At 45.2% G+C, this 15,416-nt stretch overlaps 1 protein-coding gene across 1 annotated transcript in view; it reads left to right on the forward strand.

Moving 5' to 3' along the window:
* Positions 1-15,416, forward strand: part of LOC118402731 (dynein axonemal heavy chain 17-like) — a 76,482-nt gene that overhangs the window by 35,422 nt on the left and 25,644 nt on the right. Inside the window, 12 exon segments of the mRNA XM_052477853.1 lie at positions 844-1,005; positions 1,142-1,375; positions 6,197-6,457; positions 6,878-7,095; positions 7,259-7,466; positions 10,958-11,073; positions 11,328-11,520; positions 13,118-13,353; positions 13,531-13,653; positions 14,016-14,041; positions 14,044-14,126; positions 14,128-14,220. Coding sequence (XP_052333813.1) covers positions 844-1,005; positions 1,142-1,375; positions 6,197-6,457; positions 6,878-7,095; positions 7,259-7,466; positions 10,958-11,073; positions 11,328-11,520; positions 13,118-13,353; positions 13,531-13,653; positions 14,016-14,041; positions 14,044-14,126; positions 14,128-14,220 — 1,953 coding nt within the window.

Below are 15,416 nucleotides of genomic sequence, written 5' to 3' on the forward strand. Positions count from 1 at the left end.
CTAAATATGTGGATGTGACTAATAAAATTAGATTTCACTAGATCCATGGATAGATAACAGAAGACCACAGGATTTTGGATTATCACTGATGCTGTGTCACAATAAATTAAATGCATGATTAATGCATGAGAAAATACATTTCCATGTGTCCTATCTGTGTTTGGAGTTCAAAAAAGTTTCCCCAAAATAGTCAGGGGTAGTGCTGAGGTATTAAAAGTATTATTGAAACATTAAGTGAAAGGTTTAAGGAAGTTAATTAAAAACCTCCAAATAACCTTTAGATTCCATTCTTAAGAGTGTTAAAGAAAACGTTCAATAATAACCATAAAACATTTTGAGAATGTTCGCATAATGTTATTTAATTACCTTCAAATAATTTCCGTTCTCAGAGCGTTAATAAAACCTCCCAGGCAAACTTTCAGGGAACCAGAGTAAAACATTCTCAGAACCTCCCTGCAACCTAAAAATGAACATTCCCAGATCAGGCTACATTTTCACTTCTGTTTTCAGAGCATATAAAAGCGCTTAGTTTTACCGGTCAGGAAACGTATGGCTTCCACCTCTTTAAGGAATACCTAGGATAGGATAAAGTAATCATTCTCCCCCCCTTAAAATATTTAGATGCACTATTGTAAAGTGGCTGTTCCACTGGATGTCATAAGGTGAATGCACCAATTTGTAAGTCGCTCTGGATAAGAGCGTCTGCTAAATGACTTAAATGTAAATGTAAATGCTTCGTTGCCACAACCAATGTGAAACCAAAAACATACATTCCCACAACTTCCAAGGAACCAAATATGCTAGGTGGGTAAGGTGTGTGTGCGCTTGTGTGTTGTCCTGTAGGTGATCCTGTGTTTCTCTCCGGTGGGATCCACTCTGAGGGTGCGAGCCAGGAAGTTCCCTGCGGTGGTCAACTGCACCTCCATTGACTGGTTCCACGAGTGGCCAGAGGAGGCGCTGGTGTCTGTCAGTGCTCGCTTCCTCTCCGAGACAGAGGGCATCATGGTAAGGAAGACACGTTATACACCCCTCAACCCCCTTCCAAAACAATCCCTAGCCCATTCCCTGAGTTGCCTCATGTAGACCCCTCATCTAGCTTTTACTGTATTCCTGTGTGTACGATTTTCTCTCCCCGCCCCAGCCCGAGGTGAAGGACTCTCTGAGCCAGTTCATGGCCTTTGTCCATAAGACAGTGAATGAGATGTCCAAGTCCTACCTGCTGTCAGACCGTCGCTACAACTACACCACGCCGAAGACCTTCCTGGAGCAGATCAAACTCTACCAGAACCTCCTGGCCGTCAAGAGGAGCGAGCTGCTGTCCAAGATGGAGCGCCTGGAGAACGGATTAACCAAACTGGAGAACACCTCCGCTCAGGTCAGATATACAGTATACCACCACACACACGGTCTGGGAGTTAGTTATCCACATGCACTAAATGTAACACAAACAGGCTATTACATTTTATACTGTATCAATATCATATCTTCATTTTAAGGTTTCTATATAATTTGTGCCCTTTCAAATTATTTGTGCTACTCATTCAAATGAGTGGATTCAGCTATTTCAGCTACACTCGTTGCTGACAGGTGTACTGTATAAAATTGAGCACATGGCCATGCAATCTCCATAGACAATCATTGGCAGTAGAATGGCCTTAATGAAGTGCTCAGTGACTTTCAACGTGGCACCGTCATCGGATGCCACCTTTCCAACAAGTCAGTTCGTCAAATTTGTGTCCTGCTAGAGCTGCCTCTGTCAACTGTAAGTGCTGTTATTGTGAAGTGGAAATGTCTAGGAGAAACAACAGCTCAGCCGCGAAGTGGTAGGCCACACAAGTTCACAGAACGGGACCGCCGAATGCTGAATTGCGTAGCGTGACAACATCGTCTGTCCTCGGTTGCAATACAACACTCACTACTGAATTCCAAACTGCATCTGGAAGCAACATCAGCACAATAAACTGTACGTCGGGAACTTCATGAAATGGGTTTCCATGGCTGAGCAGCCGCACACAAGCCTAAGATCACTATGCGCAATACCAAGCGTCAGCTGGAGTCATGTAAAACCCACTGCTTTGGACTCTGGAGCAGTGGAAACACGTTCTCTGTAGTGATGAATCACACTTCACTATCTGGCAGTCCAACGGATGAATCTGGGTTTGGCGGATGCCAGGAAAACGCTACCTGCCCCGATGCATAATACCAACTGTAAAGTTTGATAGAGGAGGAATAATGGTCTGGGGCTGTTTTTCATGGTCCGGGCTAGGCCCCTTATTTCCAGTGGAAGGGAAATCTTAACAGCATACAATGACATTCTAGATGATTCTGTGCTTCCAACTTTGAGGCAACTGTTTGCGGGGTCCATACAGAAATGGTTTGTCGAGATTGGTGTGGAATAACTTGATTGGCCTGCCCAACATCAGTGCCCGGCCTCACTAATACTCTTAGAGTGACAGGGGGTGGAACTAGGTATGGTGTTGAAAGTGGCATAGAGAGAGAGAGCGGAGAGGAAGGACTCAAGTAGCGGAGTAAACTATACAAATGGACGTTACACACGGCGTATCACATTTAACAAACCAAACATTCAAATACCATTACTGTGAAACAAACAAGAAATAGGACAGAAAAAGAGAAAACTTGAGCGTGCATAACTATTCACCCCCCCCTAAAGTCAATACTTTGTAGAGCCGCGTTTTGCAGTAATTACAGCTGCAAGTCTCTTGGGTTATGTCTCAATAAACTTAGCACATCTAGCCACTGGGATTTTTGCCCATTCAAGGCAAAACTGCTCCAGCTCCTTCAAGTTGGATGGGTTCTGATGGTGCAATCTTTAAGTCATTCCACAGATTCTCAATTGGATTGAGGTCTGGGCTTTGACTAGGCCTTTCCAAGACATTTAAATGTTTCCCCTTAAACCACTCAAGTGTTGCTTTAGCAGTATGCTTAGGGTCATTGTCCTGCTGGAAGGTGAGTAGTCAATTGAAGTCTGTAACAGGTTTCCCTCGAGAATTTCCCTGTATTTAAAGCCATCCATCATTCCTTCAATTGTGACCAGTTTCCCAGCCCCTGCCGATGAAAATCATCCCCACAGCGCGATGCTGCTACCAACATGCTTCACTGTGAGGATGGTGTTCTCGGGGTGATGAGAAGTGTTGGGTTTCCGCCACACATAGCGTTATCCTTGATGGCCAAAAAGCTCAATTTTAGTCTCATCTGACCAGAGTACTTTCTTCCATATGTTTGGGGAGTCTCCCACATGCCTTTTGATGTTTGCTTATTTATTTCTGGACACTCTTCTGTAAAGCCCAGCTCTGTGGAGTGTACGGCTTAAAGTGGTCCTATGGATAGATACTCCGATTTCCACTGTGGAGCTTTGCAGCTCCTTCGGGGTTATCTTGTCTTTTTGTTGCCTCTCAGATTAATTCCATTGAATAATGAATTTAATGGTGCTCCGTAGGATGTTCAAAGTATCGGATATTTTTTATAACCCAACCCTGATCTGTACTTCTGATCTGTACTTCTCCACAACCGTTTGGAGAGCTCCTTGGTCTTCATAGTGCCGCTTGCTTGGTAGTGCCCCTTGCTTAGTGGTGTTGCAGACTCTGGAGCCTTTCAGAACAGGTGTATATATACTGAGATCAGGTGACAGATCATGTGACACTTAGATTGCGCACAGGTGGACTTTATTTAACTAATTATGTGACTTCTGAAGGTAATTGGTTGCACCAGATCTTATTTAGGGGCTTCATAGCAAAGGGGGTGAATACATATGCATGCACAACTTTTCCGTTTTTAAAAATAATTTTTTGAAACAAGTTCTTTTTTTCATTTCACTTCACCAATTTGGACTATTTTGTGTATGTCCATTACATGAAATCCAAATAAAAATCAATTTAAATGATAGGTTATACTGCAACAAAATAGGAAAAATTCCAAGGGGGTGAATATTTTTGCAAGGCACTGTACTTGGCTTGCTGACTAGCTGGGGTTGTGGGGTTAGGCAACGTTAACTAAAGCAAAAATAGCCAGTTGCCTAAAACCAGATGAAGTGTGCACAAGTATTAACTAAAGAATGTAAAGAACACATGTATGACACAACAACTATTAGCTTTCTTACAATGTGAGAAAGCTTTCCACCAGCAGTTGTCTGTTGCCTTCTACTTTGTTCCATCACCATTGTTTGCTATAAGAGTTAGCAAGCTAGTCCCATATGTAACGATTGTCTTCCTCTTCTGATGAGGAGTAAGAAGCATCGGACCAATACGCAGCGTGGTAAGTGTCCATGTTAAATGTATTCAATAACTGAACACTGAAACACAACCGAAACAGTCCTGTCTGGTAGAGACACAGAGACAGAAAACAACTACCCACAAACACAGGTGGGAACAGGCTACCTAAGTATGGTTCTCAATCAGAGACAACGATTGCCAGCTGCTTCTGATTGGGAACCATACCAGGCGAAACACATAAATACAAAACCTAGACTACAAAACATAGAATGCCCACCCCAACTCACGCCCTGACCAAACTAAAACAGAGACATAAAAAGAAACTAAGGTCAGGACATGACAGTACCCCCCCCAAAGGTGCGGACTCCGGACACAAAACCTAAACCCATAGGGGAGGGTCTGGGTGGGCATCTGTCCATGGTGGCGGCGCGGGATGTGGACCCTACTCCACTTTAGTCTGGGCCCACTTAGGTGGCGCCTTTGGAGCGGCGACCCTTGCCGCCGACCCCGGACTGGGGGCCCTTTCAGCGGGCCCCGAATAGACGGGAGACTCTGGCAGCGCCGGAGTGAAGGGCGCACCCAGCCTGGTGCGTGGGGCTGCCCAGCCTGGTGCGTGGAGGAGGCACCGGATCGACCGGACCGTGGAGGCTCACTGGAGGTCTCGAGCACCGAGCCTGCACAACCTGTCCTGGCTGGATACTCCCTGTAGCCCGGCAAGTGCAGCGGGGTGGAACAGACCGCACTGGGCTGTGCTGGCGAACCGGGGACACCGTGCGTAGGGCTGGTGCCATATAACCCGGGCCGAGGAGACGCACTGGAGACCAGATGCGCTGAGCCGGCTTCATTATTCCTGGCTCGATGCCCGCTCTAGCCCAGCCGATACGAGGAGCTGCGATGTAGCGCACCGGGCTATGCCTGCGCACTGAGGACACCGTGCGCCTCACGGCATAACACGGTGCCTGCCCGGCAACCTCTCGCCACGGTAAGCACGGGGAGTTGGCTCAGGTCTCCTACCTGACTTAGCCACACTCCCCGTGTGCTCCCCCCAATACATTTTTGGGGCTGCCTCTCGTTCCTGTTGTGCTGCCGTGCTAACTCCTCATATCGCTGCCGCTCGGCTTTAGCTGCCTCCAGCTCTTCCCTGAGACGGCGATATTCCCCAGCCTGTGCCCAGGGTCCCTTACTGTCCAAAATCTCCTCCCAAGTCCAGGAGTCCAGAACCCTCTGCTCCAGGTTACCAAGCTGCTTGTTCCTTTTTTGGTGAGTAGTTCTGTAATGGTTGTCGTTGGTGGAAGAAGGAGAGGACCAAGGTGCAACGTGGTACGTGTTCATGATATTTTAATTACACTGAACACTAGAACAAGACAGAACAAACAAAACAGTACTGTCTGGAACAGAGACAGAAAACACTACCCACCAAAGCAGCGTGGTAACCTGGAGCAGATTGGGAACCATACCAGGCCAAACACATAGAAATACAAAACATAGAATACAAAACATAGAATGCCCACCCCAACTCGTGCCCTGACCAAACTAAAACAGAGACATAAAAAAGGAACTAAGGTCAGGACGTGACACCATGGGTGAACCCATGCTATGTCTTTGCTCTGCTAGCCATACGCCGAGTGCGGCAGGAAATGCTGGTGCGTTTATTTATTTTTACAAAAGAGTGTAGAAAGCGGGTAAAATAAGTTTTAAACGATATCATGCCTACGTCATATCGATATCAAACGAAATCGATATCATCGAATTATCGATATTGGTGCCCACCACTAGTCATTACTTTATTAGGCATTGATACATTTATAACCCACCAAACTTGAATTTACCAATGAAGTTGACTAAGAACATATTCTCCTTTTACACCAATGACGAACAACCTGCAGAAGTGTTGCACAGCGTTGTCTTCTGTCTCTGATGTGTGTGTAGTTGTGTTCTGTTTCTGATGTGTGTGTTCCCTCCACCAGGTGGATGATCTGAAGGCCAAGCTGGCCGTGCAGGAGGTGGAGCTCAAGCAGAAGAATGAGGATGCTGACAAGCTCATCGAGGTGGTCGGTGTAGAAACAGAGAAAGTGTCCAAGGAAAAGGTCATAGCCAACGATGAGGAGCTCAAAGTGCAAGTAATCGCCAAGAATGTGGGAGAGAAACAGAGGTCTTGTGAAGAGGACTTGGCCAAAGCAGAACCTGCACTGTTGGCTGCCCAGGAGGCTCTCAACACTCTCAACAAGGTCTGGATGTGTGTGTGTGTGGGGGTTGGTTTCTAAAATCCCCAAATGTCCCCACAAGGATAAAACAAGTAAAATTATCCCGGAGGGGCCATTTCCCACGTCCCCATGAGGACAAAGGCTATTTTAAGTTTAGGGGTTTGGGTTAGAATTAGAGTTGGGATAAAAAGTTAGTGGTTATAGTTAACTTTAGGGAATTTGAATGGAAATTAATTTTAGGGCCCCACGGTGATAGAACATAACGTGTGTGTAAGTATGTATAGAGCTTTCAACACATTCTAGGATAGTTAACAAGATTAGTAGGAATCGAGCATTGAAACTACTGCAGTGAGCCGAAAATGCTGAAGAGTGTATGTATGTGTTGTTCAGTGAGTTAAGTGACTCTGTGTGTCGTATAACCTCTCTGTTCCCCCTGTACTGCAGAACAACCTGACAGAGTTGAAGTCATTTGGCTCACCTCCGGAGGCGGTGGTGAACGTGATGGGTGCTGTGATGATCCTGATGGCCCCCGGAGGGAAGGTGCCTAAAGACAAGAGCTGGAAGGCTGCCAAGAACGTCATGGCTAAGGTGGACGCCTTCCTGGACGCCCTGATCAACTACAACAAGGAGAACATCCCTGACACCTGCATTAAGGCCTTCCAGTGAGAAACACAAACCTAGCTGACATCCAAACACTTTAGCTGATTCATCAGGAAATCCTTATTTCTCTGAAGTTTTGAGTCCCTTTTCCCCTTATATCTTTGATGATTGATGTTGATGTTGATAATAGATTTTGTGTGTATCTTCTTTTTATTCCCTGTGCAGACCGTTTAAGAATGACCCCACATTCGAGCCAGAATACATCCGCTCTAAGTCACTTGCTGCTGCAGGTCTGTGTTCGTGGTGCATCAACATTGTGATGTTCTACGAGGTGTACTGTGATGTGGAGCCCAAACGCCAGACTCTGGCCCAGGCCAATGCTGAGCTAGCCGCTGCCTTGGACAAACTCTCCATCATCAAGACCAAGATCAATGTGAGAGAATACAATAGAATTGTTACAAAACCAATTAACTAGCCTTCTAATATAGTTGCACTCGCTAAATCTAGGGGTCTTAGGCCTAGTTAACTGGTCTGTAACCTGATTTAAGATGTGCATCTAAAGTGAGCTTCAAAAGTATTGGGACAGTGACATTTTTGGGGGGACTCTTTACTCCAGCACTTTGGATTTGAAATGATACAATGACTAAAAGGTTAGAGTGCAGACTGTCAGTTTTAATTTGAGGGTATTTTCATCGATATCAGGTGAACTTTTTAGAAATTAAAGCACTTTTTGGACATAATCTCCCCATTTTAGAGGACCAAAAGTATTTGGGGAATTCACTTATATATGACCGATCGGCTCGATTTGAAATTGTGTTTTTTACATTGGATAAAAGGAGAGACTCAGAGCTAGGAAATGGTATATCATACACTACAGTGGGAACAATGGGAAAGTAATTCTGCTTTGAAAGTTGATAAACGTGTAAACTCACTTTTGAAAAAATGGCCCTATCTATGTTTTGGTACCTACTGGAGAGCTCTTCTTTGTCTACACCCATTAAGCATCGTTCACACCCTCTTAAAAGCTTTAGCCCCACCCTTCTCTTTAAGGATTCACATGTGAGGCTATGTAGTAAACAACCAAAGATTTCAAGACTAAAGGCTTGTACAATGGGTTTGTTCGTAAATTTAATCTGGAGTGCTAGAGTGTGCTCTGGGTGTTCGTAAATTCAGAGCGTTTCGCCTCTTGGAGTGTTCAGAGCGCACACTGGAAGCTCTGGCCGAAAAGTAGGGTTGGTCTGAACTTTCCGACCCAACAACAGCAGTCAAGCACCCAAGCTAACTGGCTAACGTTGGCTAGCCTGCTAGCTACTTCCAGACAGAAATGAGAGAACAGCTCACTGACCATTTTACTCGCCCTAGACCTGGTTAGGCTGTTTTTATGTTGTCCAGAGCGTTGGTGAATGTATCTGCTGCTGGCAACAATTTAATTATGCTTTTTTTGCCAATGTTTACACACAGCCATATTTAACGTTCGTAAATTCGTCAGTTATTCTGCGCTCTGGCACACTCAGATGAGAATTCTCTGAAATCGGAGTAGATAGCCGTAGCTGGTAAATTCACTCTGGCTATCAACTGTTGTCGCAGTGACATCATAAACATTCTAGTGAAATAGTTACTTGCATAGTGGAGTCTTTTGTTTAGACATGTAGCTAGCTAGCTAAACAATTAACCATAATCCCAACTCATAACATTACTACCCTGCATGAATCTGCAGGTAGCTAACCAACCAGGTTCAATGTTAGCTAGCTAACATTAGGCTCTAACTAGCAATGCAAATGGCTCTGAGATACAAATAATATTACTACACAGATCATACACGTAATGTTAGCTAGCTAGCTAACAGTACACTTTAACTTGAAATGAAAACGACTATCTGACAAAATTAGAAAAGCGTCATATCTGAAAATGTAGCTTGCTAGACTCTCTTACCCATATACATGGATGGATGCTTCTCCCTCTCTTTGTCACGGTTGCCTTTAGTTAGAAGATGTAATCCGGAGATGTAATCCAAGCAGACCACCATTGTCCCTGTGCCCAAGAACACCACGGTAACCTGCTTAAATGTTTACCGACCCGTAGCACTCACGTCTGTAGTCATGAAGTGCTTTGAAAGGCTGGTCATGGCTCACATCAATACTATAATCCCAGGAACGCTAGACCCACATCAATTTGCATACTGCCCCAACAGATCCACAGATGACGCAATCTCTATTGCACTCCACACTGCCCTTTCCCATCTGGACAAAAGGAACACCTACAGTATGTGAGAATGCTATTCATTGACTGCAGCTCAGCGTTCAACACCATAGTCCCCACAAAGCTAATCAATAAGCTAAGGACCCTGTGACTAAACACCTCCCTCTGCAACTGGATCCTGGACTTTCTGACGGGCCGCCCCCAGGTGGTAAGGGTCGGTAACAACACATCTGCCACACTGATCCTCAACATAGGGGCCCCTCAGGGGTCAGTCCCCTCCTGTACTCCCTGTTCACCCATGACTGCATGGCCAAGCACGACTCCAACACCATCATTAAGTTTGCCGACGACACAACAGATGTAGGCCTGATCACCAACAACAATGAGACAGCCTATAGGGAGGAGGTCAGAGACCTGACAGTGTGGTGCCAGGATAACAACCTCTCCCTCAGCGTGATCAAGACAAAGGAGATGATCGTGGACTACAGGAAAAGTAAGGGCCTAGCACGGCCCCATTCTCATCAACAGGGCTGTAGTGGAGCAGGTTGAGAGGTTCCTTGGTGTCCAAATCACAGCTTGGTATGGCAACTGCTCAGCCTCGACAGCAAGGCACTACAGAGGGTACTGCATACGGCACAGTACATCACCGGGGCCAAGCTTCCTGCCAGCCAGGACCTCTATACCAGGCTGTGTCAGAGGAAGGCCCTAAAAATTGACAAAGACTCCAGCCACCCTAGTCATAGACTGTTCTCTCTGCTACCGCATGGCAAGCGGTACCGGAGCGCCAAGTCTAGGTTTAAAAGGCAGCTTAATAGCTTCTACCCCCAAGCCATAAGACTCCTGAACAGCTAACTAAATGGCTACCCCCCATTTCTACGCTTCTGCTACTCTCTGTTAATTTACCTCTACCTACATGTACATACTACCTCGACTAACCTGTGCCCCTGCACATTGACTCTTTCCCAGTACCCCCTGTATATAGCCTCATTACTGTTATTTTATTGTTCTTCTTTAATTATTTTTTATTTTTCTATTTTTTATTTGTTTACTTCAGTTTATTAAATACTTTCTTAAAACTTATTTTTTCTTACAAGCCCTTAACCAACAATGCAGTTAAGTAATCATTTCACTGTAAGGTTGTATTCGGCACGTGACAAATACAATTGAATTTGAAATCCTGCAACACAAATAGCTGAGTTGATCCCACAATAGAGTTTAGTTTGCTGAGACCCGCAACGTAAAAATATTTATTATAGTTCATCCAACTTCGGTTCTCTTGGCGTAATGGCTAAGGTATTGGGTTGACCGTCGCTGGACCAGGTCGGGGCTACCCATCGAATTCGCTACATTGGTCCATGGAGCTTAAATCATTTAGCTGATGATATCCTTGCATTGTTAAATTGACAGGACTAGAAATCAAAAGTTGAGTCAACTTTAAAAAATCAAGGCAACCAGCTACAATACGATTTCTAGTTTACTCAACTTTGACAAATGTGTTGAGACAACTCAGGAATGTATGTTAGCAGAACCTTTCTTATTAAGTTGAGTGAACTAGAAATCATATTGCAGCTGGTTTCCTTGATTTGACTCAAGTTGACATAAACTTACAGTGTAGAATAGAATAATTCCATTGTGAAACAGAAATGTGCCTTGTTGCTGTCTTTCTATTCTCACCCTCCCGGTCTTATTATCCATGAAAGAGGGATGTTGTGGTCTTGTATTTAGCAACTGAATGCTAACCTGGCCAAACTGACATCGGAGTTTGAGAAGGCCACATCGGACAAGCTGAGGTGTCAACAGGAAGCAGACGCCACCAATCAGACCATCTCTCTGGCCAACAGGTGATGTGCAGCTTCAGTACAGTACAGCACTGCACCACAAAACACAACCACAGACATGGGATGACACTCACTGCCTGTGCCTTCCTGGTTTAAATTCAAACTGTGTCTTTGAACATATGATTCAGTATAGGTATAGAGATATTTTAATATTTTTAGAATTTGAAATTATATCTTTGATTTAATAAGATTTAGTCTACCATCTTTGATAACTGTCATATTGACACGTGGTGTGACTGTGTTTCTCTCTCTGGCAGGCTGGTGGGAGGTCTGGCCTCAGAGAAGGTGCGTTGGTCAGAGTCAGTGGCCCAGTTTAAGATCCAGGAGAAGACTCTGAGTGGTGACGTCATGCTCATCTCTGCCTTCGTCTCCTACGTGGGCTACTTCACCAAGAAGTACCGCATTGAACTCATGGACAAGTACTGGCTGCCCTACCTCAAAGATCTCAAGGTACACCACACACTCCTAACACTACCTCAGAGAGCTCAAGGTACACCACACACTCCTAACACTACCTCAAAGAGCTCAAGGTACACCACACACTCCTAACACTACCTCAGAGAGCTCAAGGTACACCACACACTCCTAACACTACCGCAAAGAGCTCAAAGTACACCACACACTCCTAACACTACCTCAGAGAGCTAAAGGTACACCACACACTCCTAACACTACCTCAAAGAGTTCAAGGTACACCACACACTCTTAACACTAACTCAAAGATCTCAAGGTACACCACACACTCCTAACACTACCTCAGAGAGCTCAAGGTACACCACACACTCCTAACACTACCTCAAAGATCTCAAGGTACACCACACACTCCTAACACTACCTCAAAGATCTCAAGGTACACCACACACTCCTAACACTACCTCAGAGAGCTCAAGGTACACCACACACTCCTAACACTACCTCAGAGAGTTCAAGGTACACCACACACTCCTAACACTACCTCAAAGATCTCAAGGTACACCACACACTCCTAACACTACCTCAAAGAGCTCAAGGTACACCACACACTCCTAACACTACCTCAGAGAGTTCAAGGTACACCACACACTCCTAACACTACCTCAAAGATCTCAAGGTACACCACACACTCCTAACACTACCTCAAAGAGCTCAAAGTACACCACACACTCCTAACACTACCTCAAAGAGCTCAAGGTACACCACACACTCCTAACACTACCTCAAAGAGCTCAAGGTACACCACACACTCCTAACACTACCTCAGAGAGCTCAAGGTACACCACACACTCCTAACACTACCTCAAAGAGCTCAAGGTACACCACTCCCTCCTAACACTACCTCAGAGAGCTCAAGGTACACCACACACTCCTAACACTACCTCAAAGAGCTCAAGGTACACCACACACTCCTAACACTAACTCAGAGAATTCAAGGTACACCACACACTCCTAACACTACCTCAAAGAGCTCAAGGTACACCACTCCCTCCTAACACTACCTCAGAGAGCTCAAGGTACACCACACACTCCTAACACTACCTCAAAGAGCTCAAGGTACACCACACACTCCTAACACTACCTCAAAGATCTCAAGGTACACCACACACTCCTAACACTACCTCAAAGAGCTCAAGGTACACCACACACTCCTAACACTACCTCAGAGAGTTCAAGGTACACCACACACTCCTAACACTACCTCAAAGATCTCAAGGTACACCACACACTCCTAACACTACCTCAAAGAGCTCAAAGTACACCACACACTCCTAACACTACCTCAAAGAGCTCAAGGTACACCACACACTCCTAACACTACCTCAAAGAGCTCAAGGTACACCACACACTCCTGGCTCAGCACACAACCCATACGTCAGTAACGGAAACATCACAGTCAGACCCGGGTCACTGAATGAATAGAATGATAAATTAGTTCAACATGACTTAATCACTTGAAAGGAGATTGACTTGCATGAATGAGTGTGTTATCAATTAAACATTTGCTAACCAGCAAAGTGATGCAGATGTAGTATACTGTAGTAATCTCCTGTTCCAACCCTCCCTCTCCCAGGTCCCCATCCCGATCACAGAGGGGCTGGACCCCCTGATGTTGCTGACAGATGACGCAGACATCGCTGCCTGGAGCAACCAGGGCTTGCCTAGTGACCGCATGTCCATTGAGAACGCCACCATCCTGTGCAACACGGAACGCTGGCCGCTCATCGTGGATGCCCAGCTCCAGGGAATCAAGTGGATCAAAAGGAAATACGGAGACAACCTTAAAGTCATCCGGCTGGGACAGAAAGGGTCAGTCCTTCTCACACACAGTCCTGATAGAGTAGCCAGTGTGTGGTCTTGTTTACCAGGCATTGATATACTACCTATCCTGTGTGTGTGTGTGTGTGTGTGTGTGTGTGTGTGTGTGTGTGTGTGTGTGTGTGTGTGTGTGTGTGTGTGTGTGTGTGTGTGTGTGTGTGTGTGCAGGTACCTGGACAGCATCGAGAGCACTGTGTCTAACGGAGACACTCTGCTGTTAGAGAACATCAGTGAGAATGTAGAACCCGTTCTGGACCCTTTACTGGGCAGGAACACCATCAAGAAGGGCAAGTAAGTCATCATCACCTCTATATACCACTTACAGCCCTCTGACACCCCTCCCTGGGCCACTATGACTCCTCACAATGTCTGCATCCCATATTCCCTATTTAGTGCACTACTTTTGACCTGGTACTAATGCGATATATATTATTTTGACCAGTCAAAAGTAGTCCACTGCTTAGGGAATACAGTGCCATTTCAGATACACAATGACTCCACATAGGGCAGGGATGTCAAACTAATTTTCCTTGAGGACCACATTCAGTCTTCACTGAGGTCCGGAGGGCCACACCTAAAATGTATTATATTTCTTTGCCATCCAATAAAAACAAAATTGTCCTTCAGTCTCTCTCATGCATTCTGTCTGGCAGGTACATCCGGATAGGAGACAAGGAGGTAGAGTACAGCCCTAGCTTCCGTCTCATCCTGCACACTAAGTACTTCAACCCTCACTACAAGCCTGAGATGCAGGCTCAGTGTACGCTCATCAACTTCCTGGTTACCAGAGATGGGCTGGAGGACCAGCTGCTAGCCGCCGTGGTCGCTAAGGAACGGCCAGACCTGGAAGAGCTCAAGGTGACAGAAGCCGTTTTTATACCTAGAGCTAGCATGCGTCCTTTGTTCTGATCTACATTCTGATTGTAGCTGTTGCATCTACATATGGTAGTAAAATGTCTCTTATCCGTCCACTGTGTCCACATTGTGCCCAGATATCCTCCCTGTATGCAAATGATTTGACAGGTATTCTTCTACTCTTGTAAGCTTGCTTTTATACGAACAGCCTGATTTTTTTTTACACTAATTGGTCTTTTGACCAATCACATCAGATCTTTTAACATCAGATCCTTTTCAAATCTGATTGGTCAAAAAAATGTCAATTTGGCTGCCTGTATAAACGCAGCCTAAGATATCTCACAATGCCTGTCTGACTACTTTCGGACGTGGTCGGGAACATCTAATCACAATGTCTTTTAGTTGTCTACACCTGTAGACAGGGGTGTAGAGCGTGGGGGAGTGGCACTCCCTTACTTTTTCCAATTTGAGAATACTTAGAGATGGCAAAACTATTTCTGGAAAAGTATTCTGATAAATTCCAAATCAAATATATTAAATAACCACTCAAATTCCATTAAAAATTATAGAATGACAAACCAAATAAATATTTATAGCAGCCTAGAGTTAGGTAAATGATGGTTTTGCTCCCTGTCTTCTCTCTGGCGGTGGGGAGAAGAATGAAGAACTGTAGGCTATGGCGGAGGCCATGCTGGGTGGCGAGCTCTTTCGGTCTAACTTCGAAGCTCACTTTGAGCAGGCCAAATCCAACTTAACAAGAACAGCAACAGACAGAATACTCTATGAGGGGTTTGTTAAAACGGCTGTCCTCAAAACGGTTTGTTATGGACTTGGTCTTGTCTTAAATTCAGTTTTCAATGGTCTTAAAAAATGTGACCGGAGATGAATACAGTGTTTCCTCTATGTTGTACAGCTGCTTAATTGTTGCCACCAAGACTAAATCTGGGGAAAAAATGAACATCAAATCATAGCTTACTCCTTCCGAGGCGCATTTTCAAGATGCTAAAGAGCTCCCACATGTAGCCTACAACTCTGTGTGTGCATGTGCCACTGTAAGTCTGCTGTTGCCAGATCAGAGAGTACGGTAGGCTACTTCAAGGTCTCAGAGCAAGTGACGTCACCGATTGAAACGCTATTAGCGCGCACCCCGCTAACTAGCTAGCCATTTCACACCGTTAACACTAGGGTGGCAACACATA

This window comes from Oncorhynchus keta, chromosome 24 (genome assembly GCF_023373465.1).
Source record: "Oncorhynchus keta strain PuntledgeMale-10-30-2019 chromosome 24, Oket_V2, whole genome shotgun sequence".
Classification (NCBI taxonomy): Eukaryota; Metazoa; Chordata; class Actinopteri; order Salmoniformes; family Salmonidae; genus Oncorhynchus; species Oncorhynchus keta.